Source organism: Myotis brandtii, unplaced genomic scaffold, assembly GCF_000412655.1.
Source record: "Myotis brandtii unplaced genomic scaffold, ASM41265v1 scaffold365, whole genome shotgun sequence".
In the NCBI taxonomy this organism is placed as follows: domain Eukaryota; kingdom Metazoa; phylum Chordata; class Mammalia; order Chiroptera; family Vespertilionidae; genus Myotis; species Myotis brandtii.
Genome location: NW_005364031.1, coordinates 1,066,774 through 1,087,662, shown reverse-complemented (window position 1 = coordinate 1,087,662; position 20,889 = coordinate 1,066,774). Strand labels below are relative to the sequence as shown.

Genomic DNA, 20,889 nt, shown 5'->3' with positions numbered 1-20,889 from the left:
GGGTCAACTGTGCTTAGGATTCTGATCACAAGTGACAAAAATACAACTTGAATTACCTTAAATGAAATATGGAAATTTATCAGTTCACATAATCAAGTCACAGAATGGGAGAGGTAGATTGGACCTTGGGGATGACTGAATCCAGGGACATAAACACTGCTGGGACGTTCTTATTCGACGCTAGCAAAAAGGTGTCAGGCAGATACCCGCGGCCCCCCCCTCCCCCCCCAAAAAAAGACAAGATGGTCTGCAAGCAAATAGACATGAATTGATTTTAGACTAATATGAATATCAGAAGTCAAAATTAGTGGATAAGACACAGCAGCAGAAATATTGGGGTAGATGTTCAAAATCATGTAGGAAATTCACTTTAAAATGCATCCAAGAACAACAACAAAAATAGAGCCTGGCCAGTGTTGCTCAGTGGTTGAGCATCAACCTATGAACCAGAAGGTCACGAGGGTCATGGTTCATTTCCGGTCAGGGTACATGCCTGGTTTTCGGGCTCAATCCCCAGTAGGGATCATGCAGGAGGCAGCCAATCAATGATTCTCATCATTGATGTTTCTATCTCTCTCCCTCTCTCCCTTCCTTTCTGAAATCAATAAATATATATTTTTAAAAAGAGAGATTCATGTATGTATGTACTGGACAGATGTGATAAATCAAGCACAATAAAATATTAATGGTAGAATCTTGGTAATAAATATATGTCTTCACTGTAAATTTTTCTGTGTTTGATATTCTTCATAACAAAATGTTGGGGGTGGGTGGTTACAGGCAGAACAGCAGAAGAACAGCTTCATGGCTATATATAGTGCTTAGTCCCTTGTCAGCAGAATTCTAGTCCTAAACCAAAGGTATAGAACACACCTCTTGCATTCTAAGGAAAGGGAGGACTGGCAAAAGCTATTCATTCATCTACAACATATAACAAATATTTCTTGAGTTCTCATTTGGTAGCATTCACTTTAAAATCAAGGTGTTAAACCAGATATGACCCGCAGAGTGAGAGCACAAGGTTAAGAGGTGACCATTCTAGCTTGGGAATTCATATAGAAAAACTACAGGTAAAAAATGGTTATCTCATTGACTTAACCTGCTTCAAATTGGTTTTATTAGTGCAGTAAGCATCATTTTACATGTAGAAATAAAGCTGATTTCTCACTTGGACAACTGAGTAGATGATGGGATCCTCCATGGAGACAGAAAATGCACACAGAACAAGTATGTGATATGTGATAACTTTTAAATTTGCTTTTGGAATCTTGAAATTTACGTGTTACAGCTCAATAGAGATGTCCAATGGGTTCAGAATTCTGGAAAAAACCTGAGCCCTGGGAGAGATTTGGAGTCATCATCATAACAGTGGTATAGGTCATCAAAACCCTGAGTAAAATCATCCAGAGTATCGTGAGAAGATATTATTCTTTCATTCTTTTATCCATTCACCAAGCACTCATCAAGTGTTTCTAGAACTATGAGGAAAAAAAATAGAGTATTTTCCAGGAATTCATAACGTCTCTTTCTTTTTTAATCTTCACCTGAGGATATGTTTTTATTAATTTTTAGAGAGAGAAAGGGAGAGAGGGAAACATCAGTCTCTTACAGAGAGAATTTTACATCCTTGGTCCTTAAACCTTCATCTCTAACTCCAATTTTCTCATTAGGCTTTAAGCCAAACTAACGAAATAAAGAATAACAGCTAGTTTAAAACTAAAAATTGTGTTGATAGCACAACACAGGCCCTACTATCCGCCTTGGAGATACATTGACCTAGGTTCTCCTGGCTTGTGAGGACCACAATTGTTTTGACAACGAGAAAAGTGAGATGCTCTAAATGACAGCCCCTGAAGAGCGAGACAGAACTGTTAGTGTGTTATGGCTGCTGGTCACGTTCCTTTATTGCCGGTTGGAGTCTGGGGTTCATATCCTGGTGGCTATCTCCATAGATTATTTTAGTCAGGCACCACTTAACTCCAGGAGCCTCTGCTCTCCAGACACCTGGGCTCTCCAGAACGCTGCCCACAGCCAACACACAGGAGCAGGCATTTCTTCATGTGGACCTAGAGCTGGCCTCACTTCACCTCCTCCCACCGCCTGCTTACAACGAATGTACATTGCTGATGTACAAAGATGCTTGCAAAACGCTACACGCTACACATGCTGTCTTTTCTACCCAACCATGCTTCTTGTGATTTGGACTCCAAGACTGGCCTTCTTTTTGGCTAGCATTCAGGCTCAATAAAACCTTACTTAAAAATACACTTCACTGTGGAAGTCAATTTTTTTGTTTAACATTTTAATCTTGGAGTCTATTTGCTCATGTCCCGAAGATGGCAAACATTTTTTTTCAAGGCTATTGTTAATGGTTAATTATAAATGCACGGTGCTCCACACTCTATGTGTACTATTAATGCAACCCACAACTTCAGATAAACACAACACGTCCTATCAAATTATAAATATCTACTTTATCTAATATTAATTTCTGTTCCTGCGCACTCAGCCTACGTATTGCTATCAGGTTACATGCGCTGGCTTGCTCTGTATTATTTGCTTTAGAATCTCTCATAGTCACGGGTTGGCTCAAAGTAACAGTAGTAACTGCTTCCTTGCCTATACATTGAGGGAAACACATTTTACAAGGATTCTTTTTTTAAAAAAAATAGTGCAGCTTGGTTTAAAAGTAAAACTACAAAGTAAGTTTCGTCACAAAAACAATCCAACACTACCCCGGCTGTCTGCAGGTCTCTGAGAAAACGGTAGCGGGTCCATAACATACTTCACGAATCAGAGTCGGAACCAGAGCTTTCAACTTTCCCGCTGGTTCCTACAGGGCCAACCGCACCGACGCTCCGTCTTGCTCTGCGCCACTTCCGTTCGCGCATTTTAAGGACGTCAGAGCGTCAGCTCTCGCGGTATCATCTGTTGCTGAGGCACTTTAACAAAGATCTCGCGAAGTTTGTTCTACAGATCTAAGTTGGCCTCTTACCCTCCCCCACCACACCCTCAAAACTAGTCTTCCTTTCTCTGTCTCAGTTACAACATTCTTCCCCTCCCTCAGCTCTCGTCCCTCCTCCCGTTTCCGATTTCAAGCCGGAACCGGAAGTCTAGTGGGCGGGGCTCGGCGGCGGAAAGCGCAGAGGAGCCGGAGCGGGGACTCAGCTGTGGCCGCTGCCCCTGTCCCTTCCACGGATCGCCGTGGCTCCAGGCTGACGGCCGGTCCGGAGGCGGGTGGGCGCGGGTCTCCCCCGGAGTGTCCGGGCGGCAGCCTCCCCGGGCCCCCCGGGCTCCGCGAGAGATCATGTCTACAGCCTCCGCGGCTTCCTCCTCCTCCTCGTCTTCGGCCAGTGACATGATTGAAGCCCCCACCCAAGTCCTCAACTTTGAAGAAATCGACTATAAAGAGATCGAGGTGGAAGAGGTGAGCGAGGCCCGGCTAGGCGGTGCGGGCCCCGGCCGGTCCCGCCTCTGCCTAGTCCCGACTCTTACGGCGTCTCTCTGTCCCTCTGATTTGCGGGGCCCGCGGGGTTCACCTGGGGTCCTCATCGCCCCACAGAGACCGGGTGTAGAGGAACTCCACGCGCACCGCTGCCCCGAGGTCGCGCTCTCTGGGCCTTTCTTAGGCATTCTCGAGTTGGATTTGAGTCATCTCAAGGGGGACGATGAACTGGTGAGACAGTTCATCTCTTAAGGCGTAAATTCATCCCAGTCCCTGGCCGTTTGGAGCGTCAGTGCACCAAGACGCGGCGCTCTTAAGGGCCAAGGCTTGTCCTCTCGCTCTGCCTGGCGCGTCATGGGCGCTCGGTAAATGGTCAATTAATGCATCTTCATGTATAACGAGGTGTTTCCCCGAGTGTGGAATGGTTTCTCTCGCCGATTCCTTAGAGCAGTCGTCAGAATACTAAATGTTCCGCCTTCCATTGGACTAATTTAGATGCATTTCAACCTTAGTAATGTAGGCTGGTTACGATGAAAAGCTATTTCAAGGAGCATATTCTGAAGACATAACTAATGATTTCCATGACCAGACACCTCTGTTAGAAAATCCGAATCCATTCTCTGTGCTGTCGTAATTTAAGTTTAGAGCAAGGTAATATCGTGTCTTTAGTACATTGCTTCTTTTCAAATTCACAGAGGAGTAGACTGGCTCTAAGGACCATCACATTTAGAAAAGTAAAAACTGTAGATATTTTAAAGACTCGCTTTTGTAAAGGGTTAAACTTTGGTTGAAAATACTATCAGATATTATTTGTGCATCATTTTAAAAATTATTAAGTACTTTGCATTACATATGCCGTGAAGAACCCTGTATGTCCTATATTATAGATTCTCAGTTTTCACTACTTTCAAATTCCAAAATTATTTTTAAGTAGTGGAACACTAGAAGTAGTGAGATAATTTTCATTTAACAAACAAGTGGTTTTCTATGCATGTTTTGGAAAAATATTGTATTAATCATATTTTTTATTTCATAAGGTAACCTTAGAGATCACTGAGAACAACCTTATTTTACAAGGTAGTTATAAGTGGGATGAGAAAGGCCTTTGGAGTTAGAGGAAGGTCCAGTATATCAGCCATACCACTTAATAGCTGTGTGATTCAGAGCAAGTTTCCTATCCCCTGTGATCTTTAGTTTTCTAGCTATAAAATAGGGGTAATTTCTGTTTCATTTATTTGTATAACAGAGCCTACTAGGCAATATGCAAAACACCAAACACAGTGTCTGACACATATTACTAGGAAACTGAGTTCCAGAGAGGAAGTGACCTGCTTTAAGGTCACATGGCTAAAAGAAGGACCTGTATTTTGAAAAGGGGGGAATTTTTTTCGTGTATAAGTGTTTTGTATTGTTTTGTTTTTCCTATTGATGCTATGATAAATTCCTTTTTCAGAAGTGGGTAGTTGATCCAGCTTTCGTGGCTAGCATTCTTGCTTTTTTAAGAATAAAAATTCAGTGAGTCAGTATAAAAGAATTGCAGTTTTTAAATAAACATTTACGTCTACTCTGGTGAACTGTCATACTTGTAGACTACAAATTGTTATATAATAATAACTTGTACTTCATGGTCAACCAAATGCTTTCACAGACTTACATCATTTGATCCTTACAACTTTAGTTTTTGCACACTACTTTCTAAAGCATTTTACATTCTTGCTTGGAGGAATGAAAGTTACTAAGGCAACATTTTGCTGCTCTTCTCCCAAAGCCATTTAACTTCTGATTAGGTTTTTATATTTCCAAAGACCCTTCTTTGAGTTTAGATAATGTTTCAACCTTTCTTTGGTATATTTAGGACATTCCTGAGATCTAGATTTTTGTTTTTAAATGAAAATTTCTAATATTAGGCAGTCATTTGGTTTTTTAAAATATCCAGTTTATTTGCACTTTAAGGTTGACTTTCAGCCTTCCTGATGTTGAAGCCATTACATAATTACCATCATATATTCTTCATATGCACACATTAAAACAGTGTTACGTGATCCAGGGTGGACCATGGGTTCTCAGTAACTATTTCTTAACTTCGATTCTGCTTCTAGGTTAAAATCATGAATAAGAGAATACAGAACGATGACCAGAAACAAAAAGTATTTTATATTGCTTTCAATATTTTATATGTACACATAAATTGCCTATAAATAAAAGAAAATCATAATCTGTATTTCTCACATAACAATGTAATTGAATCAGAATTATGTCAATTCAATTAGAAACTGTTAGAAAAACATTCCAACTACAAGTCAAGTAAATATGCAATCATTTAATAGGTGTATATGTTCCTCATATTGTGACTCAGTAATATCAGTGTGGCATTTCCTAAATTCAATTCTGATATCAAATTATGTAAGGCTTTAGCCTTAGAAATCTACATAGGTACTTTTTTAAAAAAGTAATTTAGTTTTTACTATCTGGATCTAAGTGTAGAGAATAAATTGTGAGGTATCTACTTTGGAAACTAGCTTGCAAGAAGTGGTTAAAGGCAGTGTGGTATGGTGACAAGTATACTGAGCTGGGTATTTAAAGAATTTAGATGCCGTACTGATTCTGCCATAATGTAATTCAGTCAATTTTAACAAATCTTCTGGGCCTCTGATTTCTCACATGAAATGAGGGATTGGACAAGATCATTTAAGATCTCTTTCCATTCTAAAATGAAAACACATTTATTGTTTCCAGTATTTATGCTTTAAGGACAGTGATCATGATCTCCCATGGAATGTAGTTGGACCAACTAATCCAAATTAGACAAGTGATATCCCCATTTTATAGATACTGACAAGTGATCATTGAATTTGATTTGTCCAAAGCCTTACGCCTAAAATGGTAGAGTTAGGAATTGAATTTGAGATTTCCTGAGTCAGTTGCTCTTACCACTGGATGTTCCTTTAGTTCTTCCTAAAGTACAGTAGGTCCTCGGGGTTACGTGGGAGATCCATTCCTATGGCGCGATGTAACGCGATTTTTGCCATTAAGTCAGAACCCACCTACATAAGCAACTACGTCACTCATACAGAGCACATACACAGCAGTAATGAAGTGAAATAGTAAAAAAAATTTAAAAGAAAGATAACAATTCCTAACCTTTACTTGTGGTAAATAAATAATAAAAAACATAAAGCACATATGTACATACGTCGAAATGACGGAACTTTTTTTTTTTTTTTAATAAATAAATGGGAGATGGCGACATAACCACGAAACAACGTACGTCGAGTCTGACATAACCCAAGGACTGTCTGTAATCTATAACCAGACCTTATTTTTCGAATGAGGAAACAAATACTGATTTCCTTGATAGTAATTGGTCCTGAGCACTTAATGAACATTCTCCTCCCTGCACAGTACTGCTAAGGTATTGAGAAAAATGAATAGAAGAATCTTAGGATTCTCTCCTTTGAAATTGTCACTTGTGAGACAAAAATAAACACAGAACAGTTAATAATTACATTTTTAGGACCAACCACAAGTTTAAAACTATGAATCCTATATAATAAAAGGCTAATATGCAAATCGACCAAACAGCAGAATGACTGGTAGCTATGATGTGCACTGACCACCAGGGGGCAGACACTCAACGCTGGAGCTGCCCCCTGGTGGTCAGTGCGCTCCCACGGAAGGAGTGCCACTCAGCCAAAAGCTGGGCTCACGGCTGGCGAGCACAGCAGCGGTGGTGCGAGCCTCTCCTGCCTCCACAGCAGCGCTAAGGATGTCCAACTGACAGATTAGGCCTGCTCCCTGCTCAGACCAGCCAGCAAGTTGTGGGGAGTGGGCCTAAGCCAGCAGTCAGACATCCCCTGAGGACTCCTGGACTGTGAGAGGGTGCAGGCCGGCCAGGCTGAGGGATCCCCCCGCCGAGTGCACAAATTTTGTGCACTGGGCCTCTAGTATAATATAAATTGAGCACTTAAGCTATAATTTGAAAGTAGGTTTAACCCCACAAGGCTTCATTGAGTGGAAAAGAGCTTAAAACTAGATTTTGAATAAAGTAAACATCGAAGATTGAGAAAAGCACTAAGATGAATTTTTTGCAGTTGTTTCTCTGCCTGGAATGAATGCTCTTCCCCCCAGAACTTCAGGGCTGGCTCCTTCTCACCATTCAAGTCCCACCTCAAATGTCACTTTCTTAAAAAGCTTTCCTGAGCAACCTACGTCTTTGTCACTTCTATTTATCCTTATGGTGCTTCCCAGTAACCAAAATTGCGTATCCCCCAGCAAAATGTAAGGTGCCTTATTCATACCTATAATTCCAGTGCCTACCACCTAGAAATTTTTCTATAAATATTATTTAAATGAGTAAATGAAGTTATTATAGCATACCCATGAACATTTAGTGACCATTTGGGTCTGTTATCTATGATAAAACTAGTGGTTAAGATTAGTTAGTGATTTGGCTAAGGCAGCATTTATACTAGAAATGAAATTTGATTCTTTTTACAAATGTTGATTTCATAACACTCCATTATACCTAGCAAATACTTTTTGTTTATCAGGAGTCAGGTGCTGTGAATAAGCCCGGTATTGCTGCCTTTAATAAAATGCTAAATAGATCATATGTGGTGTAGTTGCTTTTTAAAAGGAAGACTCACAGTGTTCACCTCAATTGTAGCATACTAGTGGCCCGGTGGATGGATTCGTGCACATTGAAAGGAAATTAATTAGAAGAAATATTTTAATATCGCTATTCACCCTTTCTCTATAATAGAAGTGTCAACTAAATTCACGATCAACAATGACACATCAAGACACACGCCTGTGATTGGCGCCAGCGAGAGCTTTATATGTATCGTGCATGCATATAAAGTCAACTTAGCCTTTTATATATAGAATAAACTTGCTTGATTAGACCTGTTTTCTGAGTTAGCTAAACTTTTTCCAGCCCAGTGAAGCACCCCAACTTCTCTTTCAGGTAATTGTCAGCAGCACAGCAGTAAATATCAACACAAAGCAGATTATTATTGTAGATAACGCAGGGAGAACAAAGGGCAAAATATTTAACTGCAGCAGTGTTTGACTATATTCAGCACAGTGAGAAAATCTGAAGTCATTTTCAAGGTCCACCATTTCTTACTTCTTTTCAGTCAGGTCAAGTTTCTAAATTTTCTAAATCTCCGTTTTCCGGCTAATGAAAAGAAAATAGGATTCTACCAAGTCTCCTATCTACCTACTCCAGGACTTCTGTGAGGATCAAATGAGATGAGGCACAGGAAAACGCTTCACAGACATTTGGTTAAAGTGTAAAATGTTTGCACCTGGCTATAAAACAAGTCGTGTTCCTGGGCTGCAGAAACTGCAAGGAGGCTAGGTGCTAGGGAGAGGAAGCCAGGCATTGCTACATGACATCATTACCCAGCGCCCACAGTGACCGTTACAGGGCTAGGTTGGGCTGTGGGCCGCATTTGTGCCATGGGGTCTTGGCAGCACTGGCTGCGATTTGGTGGGCTGTCACTCTGGGGTGCTGTGGGGCCTGTGTCCCACTTGGGGGAAGCAAGTGTTGCTTTGTTGGCGCCAGGTCCGCGGTGCTGTTTCTTTGTAAATGGCCAGTGCACATCATGGCAGCTCCTGCGTTGAGTGTCTGCCTCCTGGTGGTCAGTGTGCATCATAGCGACTAGTCGGGTGGTCAGAGGGACACTTAGCATATTAGCCTTTTATATATATACTAGAGGCCCATTGCACGAAGAGATTTGTGCAATAGGTCTTCCCCTGGCTGCCGGCACTGGTTTTCCTGCACCCGGGACCCAGGCCTTCGCTCTGGCCGGAGCCATCGCCCTATGTATGCAAATTAACCGCCATCTTTGTTGGGTTAATTTGCATACTCTCCTGATTGGCTGGTGAGTGTAGCGGAGGGACAGTTAATTTACATGTTTGTCTATTATTAGGTAAGATATATAGATATATATAGATATGTAGATATATAGATGAGCAAGGCACATATAATTGCACCATTTATATGTTCTTAAGCTTTATTATAGAGACATGCAAAGGCTTTGTTTTAAAGAGAAACATGTAAAGAACTTTGGAAGTGATGTATACTTTGTAGTTTTAGGTTATGAATATATGGGCAACTGATAATAGAGAAAAACCTAATTTAATAGTAGCCTTATAAAACTGAGTCCATATAATAATTATGGATATCCAATATTATTAAACAATTCTTCTTTGTGAAACTTAGTGATCCTTGGTTTCAGTAGATCTGGAATGTGATCACAGTGAAGAGGTAGCCCAATGATAACTTTTATGTTGTGCATGTATAGTTTAAAAGATGATACAAATATATTATTTGAAAGAAAGGCCTATTAAATCGGTCAGATGTCTTATGGCAAGCTTTGAAGACTGCATGAAAATTTTGAAAATAAGTTTGAATAATCTTTTGTGTTATCAAGTCTGTTTTGTCAGCCCATGACAGTTGTACTCTGCCACAGTTAATTAATAGATTTTGAAGTTCTGAAATAGTTGGAAGCTCTGAGTTCTAATTAATAAATTAAAGATCTGTGCTTGTTCTATCATGTTCCAGATTTCTAGCCAGTGTAGTGGCAGCATAGCTAGGGTCCGTTCACATAGTCCAGTGGTCGGCAAACTGTGGCTCGCGAGCCGCATGCGGCTGTTTGGCCCCTTGAGTGTGGCTCTTCCACAAAATACCACGTGCGGGCGCGAACGTACAGTGCGATTGAAACTTTGTGGCCCATGCGCAGAAGTCGGTATTTTGTGGAAGAGCCACACTCAAGGGGCCAAAGAGCCGCATGTGGCTTTCGAGCCGCAGTTTGCTGACCACTGACATAGTCCATAGAACAGGCCAAACCAAACTGACAGCTATAGTCACTGAACTAAAAATAACATGAACTTTGGACAATTAAGAATTATTTCATAGTAAATTCAAAGAACAAGTGCATACATCCTTTTTGATTTAGTTTTGTTTAGATATTTTTCTTTTTAATAAACTGACTTGGGTGAAGGAATGGAGTAGTCTTCCATCCTAAGGAAATTAGTTTTTAAGGAGTTGCTTTCTTTATACACACACACACACCAATTTCTGATTTTTATTATTGTGCTTTTTAAAGCTATTTGCCTGGAAATATCCTACATACCATCTCTCTTATTTTTCTGTTACATTTTTTATTAAGAAATTAAATTTAAGTCTACTTTACTACATGAGACTAAAATTGTGGACCCCAAATCAAAAGGAGACTAAACCGTGGGTGGTGGAGATGCATATTGTAAAAAAAAATATATTGATCTAAGAACATTTTAATTTGGAAAACATTCATAAATTTAGAAGGACATATTTCTAAATTGACTTCTTTAAAACCAAAGCCCTCTTTGCATTCCTCTGTTCTATTTTTACAGATGAGCAATTGTGAAAAATATCTGAAATATTATATCTGAAATATAAGTTCACCATTTTACATAGATGTTTATGATGGGGGAGATACTTGTAATTTGGATGTACACCCTTTTTTACATTCTCGGTGAAAATTGATCCTTGGAGAAAGTTGTCATTCAAAATAATTGTTATGATAATGTATCAAAGAAACTTGTTTTACTCATATATGAATGCAATCGAAAAAGCATATTTGATTTGTGAACTTGAATTAGAATTTTGGTAAAGTTTTGTAGTTTAAATTTAGAGTTTTGTAGTTTAAATTTAGTTTTTTCATTATTTATCTCAGTTGCCAGTGTGTGTCAGTTTGCTGTCAATGCCACTTTTTTCTATGTGGCAAGAAAAACATTGGTTTGCTCACAAGAATTCTCCTTTTTCTTTCTTATGCCCAAGATGGAATCTCAGTGCTCTGGAAAATTTCCATAAATAATATCAACAGCAGGGGAGGACTCTCTGGTTTATGTGATGGCTTGCACTGAAGTATCCTGTCTCAGTGTTAATTATGTTTTTAATATAACCTAATGCAGTGGTTCTCAAATATTAGAATCACCTGAAGGGCTTGTTTAAACACAGATTGCTAGGCTCAACCCTTGGACTAAGTAATTTGGAGTTGGAACCTGATAATTTATATTTCTCACAAATTTCCAGGTGATGTTGATGCTTCTGAACCAGAGACCATCCTTTGAGAGCCGTTGGCTTATTGCTTTTGCTGTTTTTATATCTGCTTCTTGAAACTCTTCTCTAGGCTTCTTGTGACACTCCCCTGGTTTGCCTGTCTCCTTATTGACTGCTCCTTCTCAGTTTTTGCAGGTTCTTTCTCTGTTTGTGTTTGAAGTGCTTCAAAGCTCACTTTTGGGACCCCACTATTTACATATTATTTTTTGGTGATCTCATCCAATTGATTGACTAGAAATACCAACTAAATGCTGATGACTGTCCCAAGTTCTTATCTCCTGCCTGACTTCTTCTTGACTCATGTTTCCACTTTATTTCTTGGTATTTCCACCCAGATATCTCGTAGGCATCTGAAACTTTGTATGACTGAAACAGAACTCTGTGTTATTTTTTAAAAATCTGCTTGCCAAATTGTTTTTTATCCTTTATGAACTGTGTTGCCTAGTCTATGTCTTCCTCTCCACCCATTTTGCCTACATCCAAACAATCAGCAAGCTCTTTTGACTTTACCTGTAAAATATAACCCAGATCTGCCCATTTTTCTGCACTACCATCAACCTTGTCCTCACAGCTACCCTCTCTTCCTTGGGCTGCTGTAATAGCCCTCCTACCTGATCTCTGTTTTTATATTCTAGCTTCCCTCCAATCTATTTTTCACATAAGAGCTAGAATGAATTTTTTTAATGTGAAATTATATTACATCTTTTCTCAAGTCCCTCCAATTGCTTCCCATTGCTCTTAGACTGAAATTCAGAGTCCTTATTATGGTGCAGAGAACCATTCAGGATCTAGACTCTGCCCATCTCTCCAGCCTTATTTTGCTTCACTCTTCCCTTTTCCAACTATGCATTGCCCACACTGAACACTATTTCTCCGGGTCATTATTAAAATGTCCTGTTTCTCAATGAGGCCTTGCAGGACTACTATGTTTAAAATTGGAATGGGGAGAGTGCATGTACATGTATATACACACAAATTATGCTCCTTTTCTTCTTAGCACACTTATCATTTTCTAAAAATTATATATTTTTCTTATATCTTCTTCTTTGTCTCCATTAATGAGAATATAAACAGTAAGAGCAAAGATTTTGGTTTGTTTGTTTACTTCTGTGTCTTGAGTGCCTAGCCTATATAGATAGGTTCAAATATGGTCCAATAGAGAATGAGGGTGTTTTCCCCCTTAGGGCCTTTACATTAGTTATTTCTTCTTCTTTGGTTGGTTCCTTGTGCCATTCATTATAAAGTTAGTAACCTCCTCAGATGCCTCTCCCATACTATCTTGCCCTAAGTTTCCACTAATGTCTTTGTCACATCATCCTATTTTTTCCTACATGGCGTTTTTTTAGAATATGATATTTTTTTTTATTCATCTTTGTTTATTGACTGTCTTCTTTCCCTTCCCCTTTAATTGAAAGTACATTCCATGTAGATCAGGAACATTGTCATATTTACTGTTATATTTCTGATATCCCAGAGGCATTGAAGAAATATTGGTTTCAGGAGTAAACAAATGAGGTTCATTGTTCTCTTGGCATAAGCCTCACTTTCACCTCTTGAAAGCAGGAGACCTTACCCCATTTCTCCCTGCTTGCTGACTAGATCTTCCTCTTTGGCTTTTACTGATTGTCAAACTTTCTATATATCTACCATCCCACAGCTTCTGATATAGGTTCCAACACTGTGCCCAACAACAACCTCCTTCCTGCAACCAGAAGATTCTTTAATTTTCAGGTACCTTGCTTTTCTCTTGGCAGGATTTTTTCTGTGTCATTTCCATGTCTGTTGGGGCTGAGCAAACCTGAGTAGGGCTTCCATCTCTCTGTCTCCCTTGCCATTCTTACTCATTTGTAGCTTCCCATGTTGGCAGAGCATATTCTATGAGGCTGCCTCCTCCAGAGGTTCTTAGTGAAAAGTAGGGGGATAAATCCTTTGTGTCCTCTAATCCCTCAGCTTGTTCCAGAAGGGGAAGGGGTGGTTCTTAGCTGCTGCCATGTACTCTCATTTTTGGCTTTCTTCAGCTAGGGTTTAAAAAAGTGTTTTGTTGTTTTGTCTTTAATTTCTTCTCTATCTCACTGTTATACCATAAAGTCAGGGGTCAATTCTTTATATATTTTTTAATTTTCACCCTTAATATCTCTACATTTATGCCATTTTAAAAAATGAAGTCATTTTTTGATACTGCAACATGATGATTTATAAGAAATATATATTTGGTCTTTCAGATGACCAAAATAAAAATTATATATATATTTGGTCTTTGTTCAGGGTTCCAGGCTCACAGCTCCTCAAAACCTCAGAATTTCGTAAGTGAGGAGAGCCATAAGGATGTCTTTTGTTATGTTGATGTGGTTACTGTTGGACCACACCTGAGGATGGGGGCTGGTTGCCAGGACAACCAACCTTATGATTAGACTTTTGGAACTTTAAGTCCCACCTCCCCGACCTCCATGGAGTGGTGATGAGTTGGAGGCTGAATCAGTGGCCAATAAGGAATGATTAAATAAACCATGCCCATGTAATGAAGCCTCTATAAACACCCAAAAGGACAAAGTTCAGAGAGCTTCCAGGTTGATGAACATGTGATTAGAGGAGATTGTCACACAGATTGGGTATGGGAAGTTCCCATACCTTGCTCTATGCATGCTCTCTGCTGTTCCTGAATTATATTCTTTTATAATAAACTGCAATCTAGTAAGTAAAATATTTGTCTGAATAGCTGCTCTAGCAAATTAATTGAACCAAAGGAATGTGTGGTTGGTCAGAAGCATAGTCTTGTAGAATTGATCCTGTAACCTGTGAGATCTGTTGCTATCTCCAGGTAGTGTCAGAATTGAGTTGAATTGTAAGACACCCAGCCAGTATTTGAGAATTGCTTGGTGGTGTGGATAAACTTCCCCACCACACATTGGAATTGGTGATTAGATAGGCCGACATTTAAATTCTTTAAACACTGACTCTATGTGTCTAACCTCACACCTTTGAAGTTACAGCAATTATTTTTTCCTATCATGTAATTCACTTTATATGTACAACCTGGGTGGGCATCTTGGACTTTATTATCATTTTTAGATCTGTTGTTCCACCATACTTATAAAATAGCTTATGGCCTAACTTGAGTCAAGGCTTTTTGAGGCATGGACTCTCATCTTACACGACTATGCCTATTTTGTATTTGAGTGTTCCAAAAAATTGCTTTCTTAAGCATTGTGTTCCCTGGTTTTGAGTTGAAAGCTCAGAGTCAGCCATCATCTCGGCACTAGGTGGCACTTGTGCATCACAGTTAGTCATACATTCCTAACAGTTTTTGCAACAAGTGCATGATCCACAAATAAAATGTTGGAGTCCCTATGTGGACATTCCTGAGAATAGGAAAATGAAACAAGAGGAGGCCTAATAAATACTAGTTGCTTTGATGTACTTGTAAGTACATGGTTGAAGAATATAGTAAATTACTGCATAATCATTATTTCATAGTAATATCAAATAGGTAGGAGTGTCTACATCCATACCTTCTTAGCCTATGTTGCCATAAAGTTTAAATTTCATTTAGGATCTGTTTGCTATTTATCAAGATCAATTGTAGAGAAATGAGTAGTGCAGCACTGGTTCATACCCAACTCCAAGTACTTATTGTTCTTTTGTAGTATTTAAGAAATGCCTGGTTTTGATTTGTGAACCCTATAGATATTCACTGAGTAAAATGTCAGCATCTCTCTTTTACTGTTAAGAAAACAGGAGCTCAAAAACATTAACTTGCCCAGCATCATAACTAATAGGTAAACAGAACCAATATTCAAACTCAAGTCTGTTGGGTTCTAGAGCCCAGACATGCTCTTTCTATTATTTTGATGGTGCCAGGTTTAGCCAATACCCATTTATGTTAAAGCAACTAAATGACAAGTGCAAATTACTGATGTTGGTTCCTTTCTCTTATGAGAGGTGTGGAGTAGAGCAAGAATCTAAAGAGCAGCAAGGACCTGAGCACCCTGGGCTAGAAAGGGAAAAAGGGAAAGTCACCAAAGGAAAGACTGGCTACCAAATGTGTTGGCTTACTTTTGCCTAGCGTCAGTCCAGTTTCCTTTAAATAAACCGATGACATACAGGAGCTGAATAGTGAATTGGTACTGTAGGCTTTAAATCCTGGTTTCTCTGAATACTTACTGACCATGTGATCTTGGGCAGCTTGGTTTACTTACCTTTAAAATGGAGGAGGATTAAATGTGTCATTTTATGGAGCACATAGACTGGTACCTGGCATATGGTAAACAATAAATGTTAACCATTTGAGTGGTGTCATATATTAAGCAACATGAGAAATGTCTATAATTACCCTAGCAACAGCCAACTTTGTTATAGAAGAGTTTTGTGTCCAGGAATTTGTTCATGTAATTTTGGCTCAAGTGAAGACTCCTCCTTCAAGGGAAGATATAGCTGCTACTTTCTGAGATATAATACAGATATATATGTACAAATTAGCATTCTTAACATTCTGGTGTTAGATTGCCGGGTATCAACCAGATTGCTATTTACTAACCATATAGCTTTGGGCAAGTTAGTAGGCACTTAGTTGCCTACTACATAGAAAGTACATCAAAAATGAGAACCATATAGGGAGGTAGATTTTTTACTTAAGGAAAAATAAATAGATCCATTGGAAGTTGAAAGATTGCAGTAAATGGCACTTAAATAAAGTTCTTTACAATGATAGAATCCCATGATGGTTCTATTTTGTTTAGTTGTTATTTTTATATTATGGCAAGTCTCAAACATTTATAAAAGTAGACTAGATTGAGAGAGCAAAGAACCCATGAGGGACCTATCAGTTAACTTCAATAATGATATAATACATGACCAATCTTTATTTTATAATTTTTAAAAAAATAACTTTAATGGTGTATTTTACATGTCAGAATACATGCATTTAAAGTGTTACAGTGATATGTACAAATTACTGTGTAGCCATTACTATAATTCAGTTTTCAAATTTTGTTTTGCCTTGGTAGTATTCCTCCTCCTCATTTACAGTTAATCCCTATTTCCATGCTCAGCCCAAGGCAAACTACTAATTTACTTTGTATCTCTATGGATTTGCCTTTGTTGGACATCTACACTAATAAAGGACAAAGATGCTAATTGACCATACCTTCGCTACGCCCATCAGCCAATCGGAAGAGTATGCAAATTAACCCAACAAAGATGGCCGTTAAATTTGCATACTGCAGGTGGGGTGGGCAGCGCCAGACGCTGCCCACGGGATCCGGGCCTCGGATCCGTGACCCAGTGAGGGAGCAAAGCGGCGAAGAAGGGAGAGAGCTGAGGTGGCAGAGAAGGGAGGGAGCTGAGGGCGAAGCGGCGAAGGGAGGGAGCGAGGCAGCAGAGAAGGGAGCGAAGCCCGCCTCAGTGGGCTTCGCTCCTTCTCTGCCTTGCTACGGTCTCAGGAAGCCCTATTCTTGCAGGAATAGGCCTGAGGAAGCCCTATTCTTGAAGGAATCTTCCTGCAACGGGCCTCTAGTATCTAAAATAAAACTCAAAATGATAATGGGCTAATATTTGTTAGTTTAATATAACTTGTTAAATGTTATTATTTATCTAACTGACCACCAGGGGGCAAACGCTCAACGCAGGAGCTGCCCCCTGGTGGTCAGCGCGCTCCCACAGGGGGAGTGATGCTCAGCCAGAAGCTGGGCTCACGGCTGGCAAGCGCAGCGGCAGTGGTGGGAGCCTCTCCTGCCTCTGCAGGAACGCGAAGGATGTCCGACTGATGGCTTTGGCCCGCTCTCCGTGGGGAGCGGGCTGAAGCCATCAATCGGACATCCCCCAAGGGCTCCTGGACTGCGAGAGGGTGCAGGCCGGACTGAGGGACTCCCCCCTCCCCTGCCGAGTGCACGAATTTCGTGCACCGGGCCTCTAGTTTCATATAAATGGAATCGATAATATGTGGTCTCTCATATTGGCTTCTTTCACTTAGTGTAGTATTTTTTAAGTTCATTGATGTGTTAGCATGTATCAGCAGTGTTTCTTTTTCTTGACAAAACATTTTATTTTATACAGAATGCCACATTTTGTCTGTCCTTCACAATGGCCAATCTTTTATCTACATTTTTATCCTTTCCCCTCCCTGTCTAATGCTACTGAATTATTCAAAGCCATTTTTAATTTCATAAATATGATAGCTTAAAACATTGATTATGTATCTTTTTATTTTTTCAGACCATTTTCTCTCTCCTCATCTTGTCTCTTTTATTTCCTGTCTTCAAGAATCTTTTTTGTTTGCTGTTTTGGTTTTATTTGAGAATGAAGAGATGTGTAGATCATAAACTTTCAAATATAGAGACAAATGTATTTCATTTATCCTCACTTTAATAAGTCTTTCAGATTGGCTTTAGTGTTATATGTTGGACTGGATTTGCTTGTTTCTAATTCTCATGGTGTGTTTTTTTCTTTTTTAACTTAGGTTGTTGGAAGAGGAGCCTTTGGGGTAGTTTGCAAAGCTAAGTGGAGAGCAAAAGATGTTGCTATTAAACAAATAGAAAGTGAATCTGAGAGGAAAGCTTTTATTGTAGAGGTAAGATGAGATGTTATTTCTATTGTATAGTTTTTTTCACCTAAGATATTCTGAATTTAATTATGAAAAAATGTTTCTCAATTGTCACTTCTCCATATACTTGAATATCAGCTATTTGGATGACTAAAGGTAATGCCATAGGAACATTTTTTCATTCACAGTCTTCATTCTGATTAAAAATAAGGGGGAAAGGAGACTTAACTAAATGAATTCATCCCTGAATTAAAATATAATTCAGATCTATTTCAAGGCATCAAATTTAAATTTTAAAATAGAAAAGAAATACTATTCTCTCCCATTATCTAAAATTAAGATAGGAAATGCATTCATTTTGACTGGATATTTTTAGAAATTTGAATGAGATTATTTTAAGGAAAAATAATTTCAAATTTGGTTTTTCTCATGTAGTGTGAACATTTACAACTCTGTTCTTTTATAGATATACTAGAGGCCCAGTGCACAAAAATTTATGCACTCAGGGGTGTCCCTCAGCCCAGCCTGTGCCCTCTTGCAGTCCGGGGGATGTCCACCTGTCGGCTTAGGCCCGATTCCCCACAGTCGGACATCCCTCTGGCAGCCCGGGAGCCCTCGGGGAATGTCCAGCTGCCAGCTTAGGCCCAGTCCCCTGGGGAGCAGGCCTAAGCCTCAGCCAGACATTCTTAGCACTTCGGAGGAGGCACGAGAGGCTCGCAGCCTTTAGCCCAGCTTGTGGCTAAGCGGAGCTCCCCTGTGGGAATGCATTGACCACCAGGGGGAAGCTCCCGTGTTGGGCGTCTGCCCCCTCGTGGTCAGTGCACATCATAGCAACCGGTCTTTCCCAGTTGTTCCACTGTTAGGATCAATTTGCATATTGCCCTTTTATTATATAGGATTGATAGAGAATTTAATAATCAGGAGATTGTTAAATTATCAGACTTATTCTCTATTAATTTTGTACATTAAATCACAGTGTTTCACTAAATCAGTGGTTCTATTGCTTTTTAACCTTATCAGCCAGTGGATAAGTAGTCTTTATAAACCTTCTGAATTCATATCAGTGACTTTATTTAATGATAATTTTTAATTATACTGCATGATATTTTAAAATGTGTAACATTGAGATATGAGAACTTGGTTGTGATAAGATGAATTGGATTTTGTAATTAATTGAATGAGTTGAGAAATACTAATGAATGGTTTGATAGTATCATAAAGAAAGATAATCTCCAGTAGTATGCTCCAGGAGTCTGGCCTCAGCCTTGCTTACTCATAATTTTTGTTTATAGTTTAGATTAGGTCATTGATTATATACTCTTCTACTGACAATTTCACAAAACTAGGTAAAAGCATAGGTGTTAAATGCTAGGAAATGAGAGTCAAAAAGATTATAATAGCTTGGAGAAAAAAATTTAATCAAGGTTATACATATGTGTAATTTAAATTGTCGGTTCTCCATATACTCTTACTAAAAAAAATTCAGTTCCTTATACCTTCTATCAAGTTTTCTGCTTCTCAGAGGCAGCTACTTTGAGCTCATTTCTTAATTTTGTTTGGTGTCCCCAGTCCAGAGACTCTTTATTATACCTTCTCTAAAGTATCCACACCTCTAATCTTTGGGATGATAAAGAGCCACTAAGCTGTTTGAAGTCAGGGAGGGAGTTTTTTTGGGTCTAACTTTCAACCCATCTCTTTGTTCTTTTATTAGCTTACTTGCTTATGTATCTCATGCTACCACCACTGCCCAAACTTTAGGAGGTTTTGTGAGCTAAATCTGCTTACTTCTCATTTTTTCTCATTTCTTTTTAAGTCTGCTTTGTCAGTTATTGCTAGTCATTTGCTTTCCAACTTCCAAAATGTTTACAGTCTGTTCATCCTTCTTGAGTTTATGCCTTAAAAAAAAACAACCTTTACTGTCTTAGTGGGATTTTGAGAGAGAGCAGGAATAAATGCTTGAATAATCTGCCAACTAAACCTCAGCGCTAAATGTTAACAAGATGGTATATAATAAATATGTGTTTATATGTAATAAATGAATATGTGTAACAAATAGTGTTATCAATACTATTAGGACCAAAGTCGTAAATATTGTCTGTAGAAAAGTACAGCTTTCTAGTTGCATATCATAAAAAGGTTTACCTTAATGAACTTCATATGAGCCAACAGTATATTGTAGGTAATAGAGAAGGGAAGGACGAAGAGAGGGGGAAAGACAGAAAAGAGAGAAGGTAGAGAAGAAAGGCAGCAAGGAGCAGTTTGAGGGGACATATTAATAGAAGTTTGAGATGTAAACAAGAGAAATGAATACAGCCAAACCCCTCACTGACCTCAGTATGAATCATTGGATCAGGGAGGATTAAAACTGGAAGTAGGGAGACCAGCTAGGACAAAGCTGTAGTTGTCCTGGTTGCAGGGTATTTAGCAGCTCACTTAACCCTCTCTGAGCCTTATCTTAAAGATCCCTCATCTTGCAGAGTTATGAGAATTATACAATATCTATAAAGTGTCCACCAGGGCCCAGCATAGAGTAGATAGATTATTCAACCATAGCTATGAAGATGATGATGACAACCGTAAGATGGCTTTTTCTGGCTTCAGTAACTCAGCCCAGTGCCATCTCAGGGATGCTGTCCTAACATTTCTGGGCAAGTTAATTTCTTCTTGTTTGTACTTGTTATGCCTGTCTATAACTCCTGTTATGACACTTTGCACATTGCTTTAATTATGTGTTTACATGTCTATTGCCCAACTAAACTGGGAGATCTTTAGGGCAGGGATTCTGTGCCATTCTGG

At 39.2% G+C, this 20,889-nt stretch overlaps 1 protein-coding gene across 4 annotated transcripts in view; it reads left to right on the top strand.

Moving 5' to 3' along the window:
* Window positions 1-3,092: 3,092 nt before the first annotated feature.
* The window catches only part of MAP3K7 (mitogen-activated protein kinase kinase kinase 7), a 62,252-nt gene continuing 44,455 nt past the window's right edge, over window positions 3,093-20,889 (top strand). For 2 of the 4 annotated variants that reach the window (XM_005872095.2, XM_005872094.2), the window contains exons 1-2: window positions 3,113-3,427; window positions 18,010-18,120. In XM_005872095.2, coding sequence (XP_005872157.1) covers window positions 3,308-3,427; window positions 18,010-18,120 — 231 coding nt within the window. In that variant the 5' untranslated portion in view covers window positions 3,113-3,307. Of the gene's footprint in view, window positions 3,428-18,009; window positions 18,121-20,889 lie in introns of all 4 variants that reach the window. The other 2 variants (XM_014544482.1, XM_014544483.1) reach the window with 2 other exon arrangements.